General features: G+C 40.0%; 1 protein-coding gene across 1 annotated transcript; it reads left to right on the forward strand.

Moving 5' to 3' along the window:
- The first annotated feature begins 862 nt into the window (after positions 1 to 862).
- Positions 863 to 19,403, forward strand: parla (presenilin associated, rhomboid-like a). The gene is made up of 10 exons (XM_037530862.1): positions 863 to 1,175; positions 3,317 to 3,515; positions 4,281 to 4,394; positions 6,717 to 6,846; positions 9,037 to 9,132; positions 9,800 to 9,949; positions 13,096 to 13,166; positions 14,526 to 14,627; positions 15,058 to 15,155; positions 17,972 to 19,403. The coding sequence occupies exons 1-10, from the start codon at positions 1,102 to 1,104 to the stop codon at positions 18,099 to 18,101; spliced, it is 1,164 nt and encodes a 387-aa protein (XP_037386759.1). The 5' UTR covers positions 863 to 1,101; the 3' UTR covers positions 18,102 to 19,403.
- The last annotated feature ends 740 nt before the right edge of the window (positions 19,404 to 20,143 follow it).

Raw genomic sequence — 20,143 nt, forward strand, 5'->3', positions numbered from 1 at the left:
AGGAGATCCCTCAGGAGACCATCTGCCACCTCATCAGGAGCATGCCCAGGCGTTGTAGGGAGGTCATACAGCCACGTGGAGGCCACACACAACACTGAGCCTCATTTTGACTTGTTTTAAAGACATTACATCAAAGTTGGATCAGCCTGTCGTGTGTTTTTCCACTTTAATTTTGTGTGATTCCAAATCCAGGCCTCCATTGATTAATAAATTAGATTTCCATTGATTTTTATGTGATTTTGTTGTCAGCACATTCAACTTTGTACAGAACAAAGTATTCAATGAGAATATTTCATTCATTCAGATCTAGGATGTTATTTGAGTGGTCCCTTTATTTTTTTTGAGCTAGAGGTGTGTGTGTGTGTGTGTGTGTGTGTGTCGTTTTGCATTTTTGGTATAATTTGAAAATACCTGTTGTCTTTTACCATGTGTGTAAATTTCATGATGAATGGACCAGAAGAAACAGCTCAGAAAGACTTGGGAAAAATTCTGGTTACAGAATTGTATTATTGTATTATAATATTAATTTGTTTTTTTATTTTAAAATTATTGTGCACAAATAAATGAATAGTGTGTAAATGTACAGTGTAATGTTGTTGCTAACTTTACATTTAATTTTTAAATAAAGTTTTAAAATAAAAATAAATAATTACAATTCAAAAATAAACATAGTAGTAATAACATACTGTATTATTGTTGTTAATTTGCATTTTATTTAAAAATAAATTATAAATAAATAAATGCAAAGTGTGTAAATGTACAGTGTATTATTGTCGCTAATTTGCGAGAAGAACGAATTTGCGCATACCATGATTTATGCGCAAATCCAGTGCAGCAATGACATTCTTGAAGATGTTGTGGGTACGGAGGGAAATGTAGTCTCCAAACTGAGTGATTGGGTTTAGAGCTAAAGACGAAGATTTAGAAAACTTCTGAGTAAAAACTGCGAGTTTATTCAGACTAAAGATGGATTAAAACTCTTCCTGAACGGTCTTTAATCCAGGCAGAGTGACAGTAATGCCCTACAGTGCGGCAGAAGGAGTCTGTCGGTAGCCGAGCCCCGTTTTCTCTGGTTTGTTTACTGCAGCGGGTCAGCCGGTCATGGCGTGGAGGGGCTTCATACAGTGGACCAAAGAAGAGCTCTGCAGTTCCTCCACACTCTTTACGAAGACCAGGTGAGGGGTTCACCGGACGACAGTCACTAATTAGCTCACAGGGTCGTTTGGTGACGTTATGGCATTGAGGGATTTGAGGAGGGGCTCTTAGTAGCTCATTATGAACTTTGCACTTCAGACCTGTTTCATCTTTATGGTCAGCTTAACCCCATGGTGCGGAGCCCTGCTGGCGACATCGCCGTATTAACGGGTGCAAACGAGATCCTGATGTGTGGCCACGCGTTAGTAAGGGTAGGAACGAGATAATTAAGTCGTGCCCACGATTTAGTAAGGTGTGGGAATCGTGCCTTATTAAGCTGTTAAGGTTAGGGAACTGGCCCTGTGACCGGAAGGTCACCGGTTCGATCCCCAGTGCCGACGGCACATGACTGAGGTGTCCTTGAGCAAGACACCTACCCCCCAACTGCTCCCTGGGCGCTGTGGATAGGGCTGCCCACCGCTCCTTGTGCTCACCGCCCACTAGTGTGTGCGTATTCACTAGTGTGTATGTGGTGTTTCACGTCACAGATGGGTTAAATGCGGAGGTGGAATTTCCCCATTTGTGGGATTAAAAAAGTATCGCTTACTAAGTTGTGGCCTCACATTAGGATCTGGTCCCCATGCCTCAATAAAGTTGTGGCCATACATTGTTTTTATATACACAGGATGTCAGCAGCAGGGCTCTGTGCATAACAGATGGCCATGCCTTGTTAAGCTGTGGTCAAGACTTAATTATATAGTTCCCATGCCTTATTAAGTCGTGGCCATGCATTAGGATCTCGTTCCCACACGTTCATATTTTTACAGGATGTCTCCAGAGGGGCTCCGTAGTAAACATAAACTTAACATGATATGTTTTCAGTGTCTTGCACACGTTTCGTACACGTCTGTGTTAATAAAGCAATAATCCACGAGAGTCTGTGGGCTGCTGTGATTGTGTCACAGGGAGGCTGTGCTTAGACACGAAACGGAGTCCCTTCCCCTGATAAAATCTCAGTAACACGCAGCCTCAAGTAGCTTATTGCTTTTACAAAATTGCAGCCAAAATAAAATATAAAATACACAACTTTTCAGAAAAGAATTTATTGTTAATAATAATTGACGCCAAGAGATGTAGTTCCTTTAGCACACAAGCAAATGTGGACAGCAAAAATGAGGAGAACGTTCAGCGGGCTGAATCTCAAATGGCTCCCTGCTCCCTACATAGTGCACTACAAATGATTTTAACTGGATACTGGATCTTGCAGCCCAGCAGTTTAAAATATAGCTTAGGAAAAAGTCAGTCGGGACTCGGACACATCCATACTCGATAAACGATGCACTGTTTGGCTTTAGAGGCTAGAATTTCTAAATCTTCATAGGTAGCACACTATTTAGGGAACACAGAGCCGTTTGGGATTCAGCCTTGGTTTGACGCCACTTCTGACTGAAACATGAACATTTGAAGGGTGTCAGACATTCAAGTGACGTGTTTTAGACTTTTATACTGCCGATTTTCAGTGAATCATGCTGTAAGTACTTGAATTCAAGCCTGTGATGTTAATGATGGAGCTGTTTATGCTGTTGGCTCTTTTAGCCTTTTAGTCAGATGACCAGCCGAGTTCTAGTTAAGAACATAAGTTGCGAGTCCCTCAGTTAAAACATAAAACGGGTTCTTACTTTATCAGTATACTCGGTGGTCTATGCGAGCAGCATGAGAGTCAAAGATTATTTCATTATAAGCACAAGGGTTTTCGTGACGTGGTGCAGTAATATACAGTTCAGTTGTTGTGAGGTGGTCGTAGGAGTTGTACGTCATGGTTTTTACACCGGCTTCGAAAGCGGCTCAGCCAATCAGATTTTAGAACCAGAACTATTTGTTTTAAAAACATAACAAATAACATTTTACACACATTTGTTTTGGCTGTTTTGGATTATATTGAGGTCACTAAAACATGCAATTTTATAATCTGCCTAGTAGTAGTGTGAGAAACACGGATCACTCCACATGGAGGGGAAACGTACTTCCCACCAGAACTTTAATATTTCCCTGAGGTTTAAATTGCTGGGACTATAGATGTCAGTAGATGTGAAGATAAACAGGAGGGTTAGCACTGACTCTCTTGTCAGTGTCAGTCCCCCAGACGAGGTCACATTCAAATGTGATCCTTAATTTTTTCCAGATTCTCCCTTCATCCTCAGCAGAGATGTGGCTTTCGGAAAGCTCAGAGGAAGCCGGAGATCCGGAAAGAGAACCCAGAGCAAAATCCCGCTTCAGATTTGGGGGAAGCCGCAGCTAAGAAGAAAACTCACCCTGGGTCATCTGTCCCACCTCCTAGAAAGCCAGGACAACTCTTCAGACCCCTAGTGTTCACAGTGGGGGTAAGTCTTCCTCAGATCTTTCCAGGCAGATAACCCACAAAGCGCCTGATTTAACCCAGGAGGGGGTGCAGAGTACTCACCAGCGTCAATTAGAGAAAAAGGTGGTGTGGCGATGTTGTTTACCTAAAAACGTAAAACACTATGTAACGTCAATATGATACATGCTTTTGTTTCAACAGATTTCAGTTGCCCCAAAAAGTATTTTTGCCAGAATTAAAATTGTACTGATGCCCCCCACGCCCAGCATGATTCTAGTCAGCGCAGGTGTCTGTTAGCTGACATAACAGATCTGGCGGTTGGCGCTTTCCTCCGAGCGCGTTCGGCTGTCCCGTGACGTTGCGTGAGCGTCAGTTCAAAAAGAAGCGGTGGCTGGTTTCACAGGTATCAGAGGAAGCCTGTGCTGCCCTCACCCTCCTAGCATTGGTAGTATTGTGTAATTGGGGGAGTCCTAACTAGTGGGTGGAATTGGAAACGGCTAAATTGGGAGAAAATCAGGTTTTAAAAAAAAAAGTGTCCAAATACATTTGAGGGGCACTGTAGAGAAATAGAAAGTGAGAGAGAAAGTGCTAGTATGACTTCTGTTATTTCATTACACCAGCAAAAGAGCAGAAGGTGGTTAGTGGAATAATTGAGTGATAGCCCAAAGATCAGTTGATGATAGAAATAATTTGTAGGTCAGAATCCCTGAACAAGTTTCTGTCTACAGAACATGTGGATAAGCATTAACTGATACAAGGCTTTGTGAGAGGCCTAATGCCATTTCAGTTTACAGGCTGCTCCTTCGGCGCCGCCGCCATCCTACAGTACGAGTCAGTTAAGTTTCGAGTGGAGACGGCCATGGAGGAGGCCAAAGAGGAGAAGCTGAAGAAACATGAACAGGTACGCTGTGGCAAAGCAAGTTTGTTTACAAAGCATGTCACATACACAGGCATTTCAAGGTGCATCATACAAATAAAACCAAAAAGAACATTAATAGATTAAAAAAATAATAAATAAAGACAAAGTGCTTAAGAGTGACAATAAAATAGGCAGTGTTACTCGAGTCTTCTCCAGCTCCCTGGGTGAGGAAGACCACCAGCTGTGAGGGATCAATCAACACCACTAAGAGAATTGATTAACTCTAACTCTATGGTATTAATCTCTCTTTGGGATAATGGTGTTAGCATTTAACCTTCAGTAGAGTCAAACAGAGAGATAACCAGTGCACTGCTGTTATATACTAGCACCTTTTCCAGCATCCTTAGCAAGGAAGATGATCAAGTTATAATTCAGAGTTCACCAAGGCCTCCACAAAATGTATTAATCTTTGAGATAACAATGCTAGCGTTTAACCCATGTGTGGTCTTCAGGTCTGTGGGACCCATTTTCAATATTTAACAAAAGAAAAAATGATGACTTATGATTTCAACCTCAGATTATTGGCCTTTGCTCATTTTCTGTGAAGAACATATAAAATAACCCATTTTCAGTGTCTTCACACTGTTCACCTTCCACACGTTTATATTACACATCTGGTGTTGGGTGAACCTGCGGGGAATAAAAGCGTGGAGGTGCTGTGTCCTTCACTCTGTTCTCCTCCTACATGGCCTGTTGTTAGTGTGTGTGTCTGTGTGAGTTAGTGTTTGAGAGAATGGGTCGCTCTCAGGAGCTCAGTGAATTCCAGCGTGGTACCGTGATCGGACGCCACCTGTGCAACAAGTCCAGTCGTGAAATTTCCTCACTACTAAATATTCCACAGTCCACTGTCAGTGGGATTATAAGAAAGTGGAAGCGATTGGGAGCGACAGCAACTCAGCCACGAAGTGGTCGGCCACGTAAAATGACAGAGCGGGGTCAACGGATGCTGAGGGGCATAGTGCGCAGAGGTCACCAACTTTCTGTAGAGAGCTTCTTGGAATGGGTTTCCATGGCCGAGCAGCTGCATCCAAGCCTCACATCACCAAGTGCAATGCAAACCGTGGAATGCAGTGGAGTAAAGCGCCATCACTGGACTCTAGAGCAGTGGAGACGTGTTCTCTGGAGTGACCAATCACGCTTCTCCGTCTGCCAATCCGATGGACGAGTCTGGGTTTGGTGGTTTCCAGGAGACAGTACTTGTCTGACTGCATTGTGCCGAGTGTAAAGTTTGGTGGAGGGGGGATCATGGTGTGGGGTTGTTTTTCAGGAGTTGGGCTCGGCCCCTTAGTTCCAGTGAAAGGAACTCTTAATGCTTCAGGAGACCAAGAGATTTTGGACAATTTCATCTCCTAACTTTGTGGGAACAGTTTGGGGACGGCCCCTTCCTGCTCCAACATGACTGCGCACCAGTGCACAAAGCAGGTCCATAAAGACACGGATGAGCCAGTTTGGTGTGGAAGAACTTGACTTGCCTGCACAGAGTCCTGACCTCAACCCGATAGAATTAGAATGGAGACTGTGAGCCAGGCCTTCTCGTCCAACATCAGTGTCTGACCTCACAAATGTGCTTCTGGAAGAACGGTTAAAAATTCCCATAAACACACTCCTAAAGCCTTCCCAGAAAAGTTGAAGATGTTATAGCTGCAAAGGGTGGGCCGACATCATATTAAACCCTGTGGGTTAAGAACGGGATCTCACTCAATTTTATGTGTGTGTGAGAAGGCAGACGAGCGAATACTTTTGGAAATATTTTTTGTGTGTGGGTGGAAAACAAGGACAGGCTGCTGACTGGCTACAGCTGCTAAAGGAGAACCCTACGCTTGCCTCTTGTGATATTATAAACATCTGATAGTTTTACATAAATTATTATGGCTGTATTGTTTAAAAAAAAAGAAATAAATAAAAATATGCAGAGTAAAAGAAATAGAATAGAGTAATAAAATACTAAAATACAAAGTGCAGTAGCTTTTTATAAAGAAAGGAAATTAAATGTTAAAGCATAAATAAAAACTAAACAAAAATCATGAAAAGGAAACTAAAGGCAAAAAGGTTCAAATTGGCTTATTAAATGTGCAGAGCTAAAAATAAAGTGCAGGTCTCTGAGCTCAATTACAGGCACATGAAAAGAGCGATGTTCTTACCCTGGATTCAAAACCTGCTACATTTGAGGCCGATCTAAGATCTTCTGGCTGTTTGTTCCGGCTGTTATGCTGCTACATCATGTTTAGTTTGGATTCTGCAGTTTTTTGACATTTGTTGTCCATAACAGACCAGTGATATTGCTGTTGAACTGGGTTTGCACAGAGCCATGACACAGCATATTGGCACAATTGGTGGAATCAGCTCTCAGACTTTCAGAAGCAGATGATCGTGCTCATGTCTGTCGTGGATGACTGGTGGAGCAGAAAGACTGAGGGACAGAAAACAGTCATGGGTGAGTGTCTAACTTCTTACATTTGGTTTTCTGTGGAAGTTCTGCAGAACAGGTTGCTTGCACGGTAGTATCAGGTCCGGTACATGGGATCGGATATGGGCCCAACTATTCAACCAGATTTATTTGTGCTTTAGTTGTAAAATGAATGTTCATCATTCAAATGTTTGTTGAATCCAGTAAAACATGGCAAACTGAAAGTAAAGTTAAAAGCTCCCTGTATGTTCCAGACCAGTTAGTTGGTAACATTATCACAAACAATGACTACCAAACGGGGGCAGCTGCCATTGCTGGTACACATCCTAGAGAAATAACACACTTCTGCTCATTTTAATGCACAGTTGCTGTTCCTTGGCTTAATTTAAAACATTGGGGAACAAATTAAACATAAAATGTGGCCTGTCCAGGGATAAGGCACATTTTGCGCTGCAAAAAATGTCATATTGGCAAGTAATGTTAACTTAAATACAGTCAATAGATCTAATATTTCTCTTGTTGAGGTTGTTGTAAGCTTAATTTATTATTTTTTTACCTTTTTGTAGACTTTTTATACTTGTTTTAAGTCATTTTATTAAGGAAAATGATCTCATTATATTTGCAGATCATTTTACTTGTTTTAAGAAATGTGCTTGAAACCATCAAAATTATCTGCCATTATAAAGAGAGAAACAAGTAAAACTATTTAGAAGTAAGGTAAATAATCTTATAATAAATGAGAGAGATTTTTCGACTAGGTTTAGGATCATTTTTTCAAGATACTATTTTTTGGAGTGTGTATTTTGTTTTTTGTTTTTTTTTTCATTATGTTAAACAAGGAAAATATAGAAATTGTGTGCAAAGATTTACAGAAAATGTCATATTTAAAGTTGTTCCTTGTAGAGGATGTGTTGACTTATTTTTGACGTGTCATCTGTCCAAACTTTTGCGTACGGCCATGGGTGTTGAAGTTTTGTTCTTTTTTGTGTGGATTAAATTTTTTGTGGCAAAAGTTTTGAATAAAATAATGAAATCCTCAAGCAAGAAGTTGAAGAAAATGTTGAAAGTATGTTGCAAATACAGGGTGGTTCAAAAACATTCATCCAATTTCTAAATGATTTATTTCACTTGTAAATTACAGAACAATGCAGTGAACTGAAAACAGTTGAAGCATAAAGTTTATAATTTAATTTTACAAGTGCTTAAAATAAACCTCCTCCAGCTGTACAGACAAGCCATAGTCAACACCACAGTCCAACTCATCCCATACTCCGTTGAGCATGTCTGGTCACTGAACCCGCGGCTCTTCAGTGCGATTTCGGAGATCATCCAGTGCTGTGGAACCAACGACGGACGCTCTGAGCTGTTGGAGCTTCACTGCCCATGAAAATCACACTGCACGGTTCTGACGGATTCACTCTTATTGAAGTGGAGAGCGCTGAACGCTTTCTGCTCAGGGGTCTGATCTCCTTGCAGACTGAAGGGAGCCGTCTTCCACAGACAGTCAGAAGCTCTGTGACCCCCTCTTTGCAATCGGTATGTGATTGCTTCCTCGGCGCCTCACAGTTGTAAAAATATAGCGCTTTGAAATCGGACAGATCTTTTTGAATCACCCTGTATAATGAATATAATGAGTCTTAAACATTTCGCTACTCATTTTCTCCTAATTTTATTATAAATTACTCATTCATTTCTCAAATTTGCTGAAACATTTTTAGCTTGTGAAATCGCTCTTTTGCTTCTGGTCTTCGTCTTCTGGTTCCGGCCCGACATTTTCATGGAGACGTGTCTTTTTGTACTGTCTGATTTGGAGTGACAGGTCCTTGTACACATGGCCACACCCACTCTGTGAGCCACAAACTGCCCTAGTACAACAGTAAGTCCTACCACACCACATCGATAAGTCTTGGAAGCCCTGGATGCATTTTGAACGTGCTGAGAGAAGCTTTCAGGATTGATTTTATGGAAAAAATTGGGTGGCTATTGACTGTTGACTTCTAGTCTTTGTCAGCAACATTAGCCTTGTGGCTCCAGTACCAAACGAAAGAAGCAAAGCGTGGACACTGGCTGGTAAATTGGGTAACGTTTTTTCCACTAAAGTGTTCCTTTAATTAAACCCCAGTAACTGACCTTGTCCTCTGATCCCTGCAGACCCACCAGTGAGGAGTCGTATGTCTCAGTTTTTTCTCACTAATGTACTTTTGTTTTACTCCTCAGGTGTCATAGCTCTGAACACTGTAGTGCTCTGCTGTTGGAGAATTCCTTACATGCAGCGCAGCATGCTAAAGTACTTCACCTCCAACCCTGCTTCAAGTGAGTGCATGTCACGCTAGACAGCTTCCTTAAAGGGGGAATTCCACCAGTTTTTTAAAAATGTCTACATAATGAAATGGTTAAGATGTAAACAAAGTCATTCAGAGTGGTTTGGTGTGAAATGCTTCGTTGTGGTGATGGGAACCAGACATCTGGGGAGTCTAATGCCTCTAAAAGCTCCCTCAGATGATGTCTGAGACATTGTTTTACAGCGGTTTAGTAATAAGGTTTTGGTCTAAAACATGTTAATCAGTTTATTTTAATCTATTCATAATGCAGGGATATATGAAGGGGGTTGTGAGGCAAAATAGTCCCCAAAGAAAGCTTTTTATTTATTTTTTTTTTCTTCAGATTAACAACTATTTTACCCTCATACATATAAAACTCAGAAGACTCGTATAGGTTAACTGGTGGCTTTGGATAGCGAGTAAAATGGCTGGATTTGTGTTGTAGTAGTGGCGACCCCTGGTTCCCATCACCACCACTGTAAAGAAATCTGAAACTGTAAGTTTCTCTATTATTAACCATTTCACACCGAACCACTCTGAATGGCTCTGTGTACAGCTCACCCACTGAATTGTGCAAACCTATTGAAAAATCAGTGGATTTCCCTTTTAAGTTTAGACCCTGATGCTAATGTACTTCTGCTTTTTCTGCCTGTTTTTAGAGACGCGGTGCCTTCCCATGGTCCTCTCTTCATTTAGCCATTATTCCATTCTCCATATGATGGCCAACATGTACGTGCTGTGGACCTTCTCCACTAGCGTAGTCTCTCTGCTCGGCCGGGAGCAGTTCCTGGCTGTCTACCTGTCTGGAGGTATTTTTTTAGGTTGACCTCCAGGAAAGTGGCCCTGTCAGTCAAGTAGGGATGAAAGATACGGTGATGTCATGGCATTTCGTCATGATAAGCTTCACTATAGAGGTTTGGAAGTGGCTCTAGAGTAGTGTAGCTTTCTTGGTGAGATCATGAGAATGAAGCCAGGTGAGATCATGAGAATGAAGCCATGGCCTTACTGGATGTAGTGCACTGTGGTATGTGAAACGTTGTAGGGCTGAAGCTATCGTTAATCCAATTAGTCAGTCCATTATTATTTTAAAATAAAAAGTGCAATAATTAATTTGTCAATAATTAATATTTCATAGTTGACACTTTGTAAAAGAAAGAAAAATACAAACATGAAGATTCTTTTTTCACTGCACTCTTTCAAACATAAAACACCAACGCTGTCTTTTAAATCATATTTACAGAAAGCAAACTTTTATCAAGGGCATCTTCTATATTCGTCCTGAAACTGTTGTTTTAATCTGTGTCAGGTGCAGTAAAGGGATAGATTATCACCCCTCTAATAATAAACGGAGCTAAATAATGGTCAGTAACACCATAATCAAACCTGAAATGACCGACCATACAGAAGTCTGGCCATCAGCCATGTCAAGGCCTCATCATACTTCTTGCAGAGACGAAGTTTGCCTGGTTTCAGCAAACAATATGACGTAACTGCAGAGAAAATGAACAACCTCAGATGTTGCGCGGGGGCTTTGTTCACCGTGTTGTGCCTATGGCAGCTGGGCGAGCTCTGTGGACAAAGACTATGTGGCCAAGCCTGTGATAGGTCAGTAAAAAAGAGGCATGCCATTGAACAAAGACAGACGACTTTGAGGAGCTTGAGCTTTGTCAGACACACTAATATTTCACTGTTAAATGTGTATTTGTTAAATAAACAGTGAATATCTCCTAAATGTAAGATATTAAGTCCAAAACATACAGGTTTTCTGACATTTAGGTTCACAAGAGGGTGAGACTTATTTGCATTTTCCCATTCCGCCTTAAACGGTGGCAGCATTCAGAGCTCAAACATCCCCGTAGTTAGAAGAGTGAGAGAGAGGTTTTTTCCAGGAGTCATGAAACCTACAATAAAGTCTCGTAGTGTCATGTGGAGCATCCGCAACAGGCAACATGAAACCGCAGAAAGTTTTTGGGCTTTGTACACCCCTCAAGAATTTCATTTCGCAAGAAGTGCTGAGGCCTTTAGACATGCCTGAAGCTCAACACGGCACTGAGCATGCACATGGCCAGCAGTTTCGGAGATATAAGTTCTTTTTTACCCTCCACACAGAACCACAGAAAATTTAGAGAGAGAAAGTTTCAGAACAAATCAGCTTTATGTCGCAATAATAAAGAACTTCCTTCTGGCCGGATAACGCAGACGGCACTGCACTGGTACAACAGGATTTGTACTAATCCTGAGATTTATTTACACCCAAGATAGAAAAACACATTTTTAAGCTGACCTTTACAGGTCAATAACTTCAGAAATTTCTGTGGTTCATTTTTGTCATGTCATCATGAACATTCCACACATTTAATCGCAGCGTTTAATAAAGAAGCGTTCGTTATAGAGAGGAGCTTTTCTGCTTCACGTTCAGAAACAAAGACTGACACAAACATGAACCTACAGTTCTAGTTACGATCTAGTTATTTTCCCAACGGCTGAAGAGACACCTGGAACCATTTATAATAATCATGATTAAGGATTTAACGGTGCTTTTTGGTTATTTGTTGGTCTTTTGGTTAATCTAAGCATCTAATTTGGCTAATTAGTTCCCTTGCTTGCCAGTCAACGTACCTTATTGGCTGATATGACGTGATATACTGCACTGTTGATCGCACACAGAAAAAAGCTTCAGTTTGTCTCTGCCGAGTGTGAAAATACGAGCAGTATGAGCAAAACACTCATTCTGTGGTCACTACTATGAATACTAATAGCGTTAGCTGCTTATAGCTTATGTAGTTTTATGGTAAACAAAGTAATGATTCTAAAAATAGCAATGGACACATCAACAAACCGTCCAAGTTTACATTCTGGTGGTCTTATCAGTCGTGTGATAGTGCTTGGCAACTGGAAGAATAATGATTGGCTAAATTGTTGTTTCCTTCTGCTGTATGTGTTACTAAACACAGTGATTTAATACTACTTATAGCAGTTCTACCTGCTTTTGAACAGTGGAAAACATTGAATACGTTTGACATCACAGCCTTAAACACACAGTTTTACTGTTAATATCAATGTTTTGTCTGCTATGTCTATGTTTGTATTTATTGTAAATTGAGCTGCTTCCACGCTGCCCTACAATGTTGAACTAAAGCATTTTGAAATGTGCAATTACAAGTGTATTGTGTCTATTATAACATGTATCATGATACAGTTTCACAATCAGGCTTTTACTGCATCGCCCACCCCTACAGACAAGTATATTTTTACTTGCCTTGGTTCGACTGTATATACGCATGAACCATAACATTTAGAATGAGTGATTTTGCTAAGGAAAGTTTAGTGTGTCTCTGTGTCACAGCAGTTATTCTTACATATAGTACTGTGCGAAAGTCTTAGGCACCCAAGACGCATTTTCAAAATCTATTTATTTGTGTAGTTTGTGTTTGTTTGCTGAGAAAAGTGTTAATATTTGAATAAACTAAATTTATAGAATATTAATAATGATATATATATATATATATATATAAATTGTGATTTTTCTGGATGTTGGTGTGTTTGTTTACCCATCTCCAAGCCTCTCCTCGAGGAAGTCCAGTATTATATGTAGTTAAAAAGCAGCTCCTGGTTTGACCAATCAGTGCTTCAGTAAATTGAGCTCATGATGTAATTGATGATATTAACGAGTCTCTGTGAAGGTGTCCAGGAAAAATATGGACCCAAGAAATTCTTGTTACTCTTTATTGTTTTTCTGTTTATTTAAATTATGAATACGACTTTATTCTAATGTATATTGTGATAAACTCACTGCTGAGGTCAACTGTGTAAACATTTGCTTATATGTCTTAAACTTTTGCACAGTACTGTACATGTATAGATGTCCACAATCATACAGCTGTAAGGGAGAAAAGCCATGATCTGTATATCAGAGTGCTGTAATATATTGATCATCTCATCTTCTCATTGTTAGGTGTGTTCTCCACTTTCATCAGCTACATCTGTAAAACAGCCACAGGCCGCCTGGGTCCGTCTCTCGGAGCTGTGAGTCTTCTGCTCGTCTCTGAACAGTTTTGTTATCTATGAAGTCAGTCAAAGGACATGTACAGGAAGAGTTGGACACCTCATGTATAAGACACTCAGAGAGTGCTGCATCTTCAGTCATGACCTAATCAGAACAGATGTGCAGGCCTGGTGTGACACTTTATTGGTGTAAACACTCCTTTATCTTCATTCATTACAGATGAAGCTTCGCAGCTGGTTGTAGCACGTTCAGCTCAGAGGTTCGCTTAATTTAAAGTGCAAGGACTTTTTGATGATACTTTAAATACATTGTTTATAAATGTATTTATATATATATATATATATATATATATATATATATATATATATATATATATATATATAAAATCCCATACTCACTGGCCACTTTATTAGGTACAATTCAACTGTTCAACTGCTTGTTAATACAAATAGCTAATCAGCCAATCTCATGGCCGCAACTCAGTGCATTTAGGCATGTAGAGGTGGTCAAGACAACTTGCTGGAAGACAGCATTATCTTGTTGGAAAACTGCCAAAACTGCCAAAGTTTCATTTCTGTAGTGTTGTCCCATGAAAAGATATAATAAAATATTTGCAGAAATGTGAGGGGTGCACTCACTTTTGTGAGATACTGTATATGTGTAATTATATATCCATCCATCCATCCATCCATCCATTTTCTAAGCCGCTTCTCCGTCATACTATATTATATAATTATATGCCCCGTGTACCCTGCATCTACCTCAGACTCTCTAATTGCTTGAATGGAAATGTGCACAATTTTACATATCTTAGCTTTTATTTCATAACCTATATTACTGTTACACAACTGTACATTAGAAGGGTTATACTAATGTGTATATTGTGATTGTGTGTGTGTGTATGTATGTATGTATGTGTGTGTGTGTATGTATATATATATATATATATATATATATAATTTTTTCCCCTTCTTATATTTTTATATCTGAAAATACATTTTGGTGTTACAGTACTGCCAAATGTCAGTGAGTGCCCTTCATGTATTGAATTTCCAGTCAAAACAAATATTAAGTGCACATTCATTTTTCAGGTGATTAGATAGAGATTTACTTGCATAAGGAAGGAGAACATCAAAGAAAAAAAAAACAGGAATTTTTAAAACTGGAGTTCAAAAAATGGTTAAAAACTACAGAGAAAATGTGGCTCCTAACAACCACCTGGAAGACCTGGTAGATAAACCGCACTTAAGGCTTTCATCTTTGAGAGAGAGGAGAAAATGAATAACGTACTTAATGACCGTTTTGACTGGGAATTAAAGTGATTCAGAACTTTTAAATGGTAACGTAAGATGATGCTGAAACGATGATGTGCTGCGTAGTCAGGTGCAGTCATGACGGTTCTGGCCGCTGTGTGCACAAAGATGCCTGAGGCTCAACTGGGAATCGTCCTGCTGCCTATGCTCAGCTTCACAGCAGGAACCGTAGGTGCCTTTTGAGTTTTCTTTTAAAGGGGAATTCACTGATTCTTCTACATTTCTGCATAATTCAGATATAAACAAAGTTCCGAGTGGTTTGATGTGAACTGGTTCATTGTAGAGAGGCTTACCGACTCAGATTTCCTTTACCGTGGCAGTGATGGGCAACTTTTGAAACTGCTTTGTGAATGAAACTTTCTGTGAGGAAGCTTTTAGTGGCAATAAACTTCCAGACGTCTCGTTCCCGTCACGACCACTGAGAACAGTTCTGACTCTAGTTTCTCCAGAGTGGTCTGTTTCACATCACACGTTTATATCTTAATCATCTAATTGTGCATAAATTTTGAAATTGGCAGATTTCATGCATGTGGTAGATGCTTTTAAACACATATGAACTGCAATAATAAGCTAATACAGAATGTCTGCTGTTCTCTAGGCGCTGAAGGCTCTTGTTGCCTTTGATACAGTTGGTCTTCTTTTGGGCTGGAGAATGCTGGACCATGCGGCCCACCTTGGCGGGGCGCTGTTTGGATTGTAAGTGTCTTATTACTCCTCATCTCTTTTATACATTCCTACACTTCATCACTAATCTGTCTGTTCTAATGTCTTCATACTATTGTCAGACCTGAACCAGGCTTGGGGGCAATAATTCCCCCCTAATATGAAACCAAAAATGTTTGAAACAAAAAGGCTTTTGATAACGTCCTGTTTTATGCTATTTATACAGAGATACAGTTTTACTTCCTCTGCAGCCACTGTAACTGATAGCCTAGTCCTCTTTTACTGCCCTGTTGTGGGATTTAAGACACGCAAAGTTAATTTGGAGACAAATGGACTTATTTACAACCCCAATTCCAATGAGTGAATAATTCCAAAATAAATCAAATTCAAAATGAGTGAATATTTGTAAAAACAATAACGTTTATCCGTTTGAACATTAAATATCTTGTCTTTGTAGTGTATTCAGTTGAGTATAGGTTGAAAAGGATTTGCAAATCATCGTATTCTGTTTTTATTTCTGTTTTACACAACGTCCCAACTTCATTGGAATTGGGGTTGGATGTTTATAATCACTCCAGCTGGTTTCCTGATGTGTTTAATCTGCAACGAGAAATTATCAAACACTTAAAAGTCACAAAGCTGAAGTCAGTTGCTTATTCACCAGCTTTGTGTTCGAATTTTCCCGTTCCACCTTAAAAGGTGCAGCCTTAGGCACCATTTAAGGTGGAATGGGAGAATTGAAGCTGACGACCGAGAAGCTGACTTCAGATTCGTAAAAAATGAAACATTGAGAGACATTTTACAAGAAACTGTTCTACTTTTGTGGAAAAGCTTCCTGCCAGAGATGTGAGAAAAGCGGCTATAGCTGAGCTAAAGCTTAAAGCAGAGCGAAGTACGTCTGCGTTTTCGTTTATATGTTTTAGTCTATGTTAGTAGCAGATAGTGAGATATTTACGGCCAGGATGGTAAAACTGTTGAGGCTTCCGAGGTGGATTGATTTTTGTTGAAAGGGTGGCCAACCCCTGGAATAGTCCATGCAGTGTTCTGTAAATGTCAAATCAAATCCAACTTATTTGTAGCACTTTTTACAACTGATGTTGTCACAAAATAACTTCCCAGAATTCCAGATCATTCAGCCACACGGTTGAAACACGGAGTGCTACTTTCTTAAACAACTCAGTTTTGCAGAATCTGTTTTTATGTCAGTGGCGCGCACTAAAAACAGCCGGTGGCGTAGTGGGTAGCGCTATCACCTCACAGCGAGGAGGGCCTGGGTTCGATTCCCCGACCGGGCGGCCAGGGTCCTCTCTGTGTGGAGTCTGCATGTTCTCCCCGTGTCTGCGTGGGTTTCCTCCGGGTTCTCCGGTTTCCTCCCACAGTCCGAAGACATGCAGTCAGGCCAATTGGACATGCTAAATTGCCCCTAGGTGTGAGTGACTGTCTGTGTCTGTCTGTCTGCCCTGCGATGGACTGGCGACCTGTCCAGGGTGTATCCTGCCTTCCGCCCGAAGACTGCTGGGATAGGCTCCAGCATCCCCCCGCGACCCTGACGGAGAAGCAGCTTAGAAAATGGATGGATGGATGGATGGATTATGCTGTGCATTGTTTTTATAAAGTTAAAGAAAAACACTGTAATAAATGCCAGGAGTGCAGTATATCAAAGGAAAAATGCTTCGTCCATGTCCATATCGTGGAAAATAAATTTCCCTCGTATTTTTGGAATAAACGAGTTTGATGCAATATTTAAACGTTGTTAAGGGACCCATGTCCAACATTTTTCTTATACTGTGTAGGTATATTTTTTTTCATTCATGAAGGTACAGACAGGGGACTTGTCCTCTTAAAGGTAGTGCAGTGGTTTTAAGGTCCAACTGTGAACCTTAAATAAGTTTTTCCAGGTGAAAAGTACCCTTTCATAAGTGTTTTATGGAACAGTTATGTTCCCTGACTAAAGGTACTTGAGGGTTCCACCCCAGTGACAAGAGGGGAACTGCCCCAGAGACAGTTTAGTACCTTTTTTCCAAAAGTGAAGGTCCATCTAATATCCAAAATGGTCATCGTTCATTTTTCCATGAACATTTTCCTACCTATCTTTATCCCTCAGGCTTAAACAGGCTGTTATTGTCCCTACACCATTAAGACTGATATATGTAAATGAGCTCTGTTATGATTGGCTATATTATTTTTTGGCTATAATTATACACCTACAGAGAAGTATATTTGTAGGGGCATTTGTTAGACTGACTAAGTGAAAGTTGGGTTGTCAGGAGGAAAAAAACGGGTTAAAACATGGTGAGTGTGTGCTGCTGCGAGTCGCCCTGTAAAGCCTGAAATAATCATTTAAAAGTCAGAGGCGTTGGGTTCAGTGGTTTTCGATCTACGCCATATGTTCATAGGTCTTTACGTGTTAACGTCACATGCACAGACTTAAAAAGAAGGTCTGGCTTGATGTTCAGGTCTCAAATTGAAAATCAACATTATACTGATGATGATATGATGACAGTAGTATATAATTCACTCACATCCTTTTCAAACGCGTCCTTCACCAAGTTTTGACTGAGTTCTCTTTGAATTACCTTTCAGTGCATTCGTAATCATCAGATTCATGCACTCGGCAAAGAACTCCGGAGCACAATGTTACAAAATGATCTTATGCACATTTCCTCTGTGTGCAATTACACATTTCCACCAGAGAGGTCTCCAAATCCCCAAATCTTACATAGTGCAGCTTTAATAAATGTCAGAATTGCTCTAGAAAATTAAATATACTGTGAAAAAAAAACAATAGTAAGTCATTTGTGATGCTTTACCCTCATGTCTGCTTTCTTGTATTTTTCTGATCATCACAGATGGTACATTTCCTACGGTCATGGCCTGATCTGGAGAAAGCGGGAGCCATTGGTGAAGTTTTGGCATGATTTGAGAAGAGGCCCGTCTGGTGGAGCGCCACCTGGTGGAGGTGGAGATTCTCGTGTGTAGGATCCTGTACAGTAACGCTCTGGTCTCAGAACTGGAAATGTAACATCATGACACTCAGATGACCACTACTGTGGGCTTTTTTTTCATGTACCAGTAGTTTTGATTGTCACATTAATTCCTGCTGTTATATGTGTGTGAAAGTGTTTTTTTAAGCATTTTATTACATTTCTTCATAAAATGCTGACTCAAAATGGCTTGATAAGAAGAGAATTGTGTTTATCGAGGTTTTGATTTTGAGATGGAGCTTTATAAAAACGTTTCTTTGGTTCTCTCAGTTGCTGTGAGAGTGACATTATGCTAATTAAATGCAAAAATAAAGGTGTTACTTATTATAACAACAGATCTGAGTTGATGTTACAGGACCACATGACTCAAAGGAGATTAGAAGTATGATCGTTCCAGAAAGGTCTTTTCTTCATTCTGTGTTTTATTTATGTACACAGTCCTGTGTATTCATGAGGAACAGTTATAAACCCACCACTTATTGTAGATAAACAAGTACAGTTGATATGTAATTGATTCTGTGATGCCAAAGCCCCATAGACCATTATAGAAAATGTTAATTGCCCATGTCTTTACAGTTCAGACATACACCAAATGTATCCAGGCATCTGCTTGTCCAGTATTTTTCTTGAAATCAAGTATTAATAGGCAGTTTGTCTGCAGTAACGGCCTCTACTCTTCTAGGAACGTCACTCCAGCTCATCCCAAAGGTCTCCAGTGGAGTTTAATCACACCAACTCGTCCCAAAGATGGTTAATGGAGCTTTATCAGCCCAACTCATTCCGAAGGTGTTTAATACAGCTTCAGCAGTCCAACTCATCCCAAAGGTTTTTATTCAAGCTTCATGACTCCAACTCCTCTAATTGGTGGTAGGTATAGCTCTATCAATCCAACTTGCCCCAGAGTTCAGTGAAGCTTAATTACTCCAACCCATCCCAAAGGTCTCCAGAGGAGTTTAATCACACCAACTCGTCCCAAAAATGGTTAATGAAGCTTTATCAGCCAAACTCATCCCGAAGATGTTTAATACAGCTTCATCAGTCCAACTCACTGCTTCAGTCCAACTTTATTACTCCAACTTATTCCAAAGGTTTTAGTGGGATTTAATCACTCCAGCTCATCACAGATGTGTTTGGTAAAGATTTGACACTCCAGAGAACAAAGCTCCACTGCTCCACAGGCCAATGTTAGCCTCTTAGGGCATGGATGCTTCAGAGCATCACACATAGACTTTTGGACTTCCAGAGCTTGGGAGATAGTGTGGCTGTATGAATAAAAATGAACACCGGTGTGAGCAGGCGGCATGTTTAAAGGAGCCTTTCATTTTTATTTTTATTAATAGTTATGATATTTTGATGGAAAATTCATTATTAAAATGATTGTGTGGCTGGAGGGCACTGGGAGGCAAAGAATAATAACATAATAATCTTTATTTGTATAGTACCTTTCATACATAAATGCGCTCAAAGTGTTTCACAGAGGATTAAAAGACATAAAAGGGCATCATTAATTAAGATCATATGAACAAAAGCAAGGAGAAAATAAGAACATTTGAACAAGAACCAATAAAAAAGCAGGTATAGTAGTAATATAAAATACTACTACTAGTAATAGTAGTAATAAAAGTTAATAATGTCAATGATAGAAATGTAAAAAAATTAATTATGTAATAATAGTACTTTACTAAGTAAATAACATGTGCAGTAACACTAGTATTAAAAGATAAAACCACAGACTCATGATGAACGAAGTTGGTATACTGATGTTGCCTGTCTTATCTCTCTTAGTGAACTTTTCTTGTTAAAGACGTGTTGCTGTTAGCACTGGTTGCAGCGTTTCTGAACGAGCTGCAACTTGTCAATCATCCTTTTTTGTCAAACCACTAAACCGAGAGTTACAGTAGCCAATAACACTTTAGATGCTTTCTAGATAACTGATTTACTTTCAAGTTACGTTCAGCTCAATATCCACTAAACCCACCCTTAACCTCAACCCAAAACCTAAACCCAACCCTCACCCCGGTCCAAATCCTAACCCCA

The sequence above is a fragment of the Pygocentrus nattereri genome, chromosome 19 (genome assembly GCF_015220715.1).
Source record: "Pygocentrus nattereri isolate fPygNat1 chromosome 19, fPygNat1.pri, whole genome shotgun sequence".
Classification (NCBI taxonomy): Eukaryota; Metazoa; Chordata; class Actinopteri; order Characiformes; family Serrasalmidae; genus Pygocentrus; species Pygocentrus nattereri.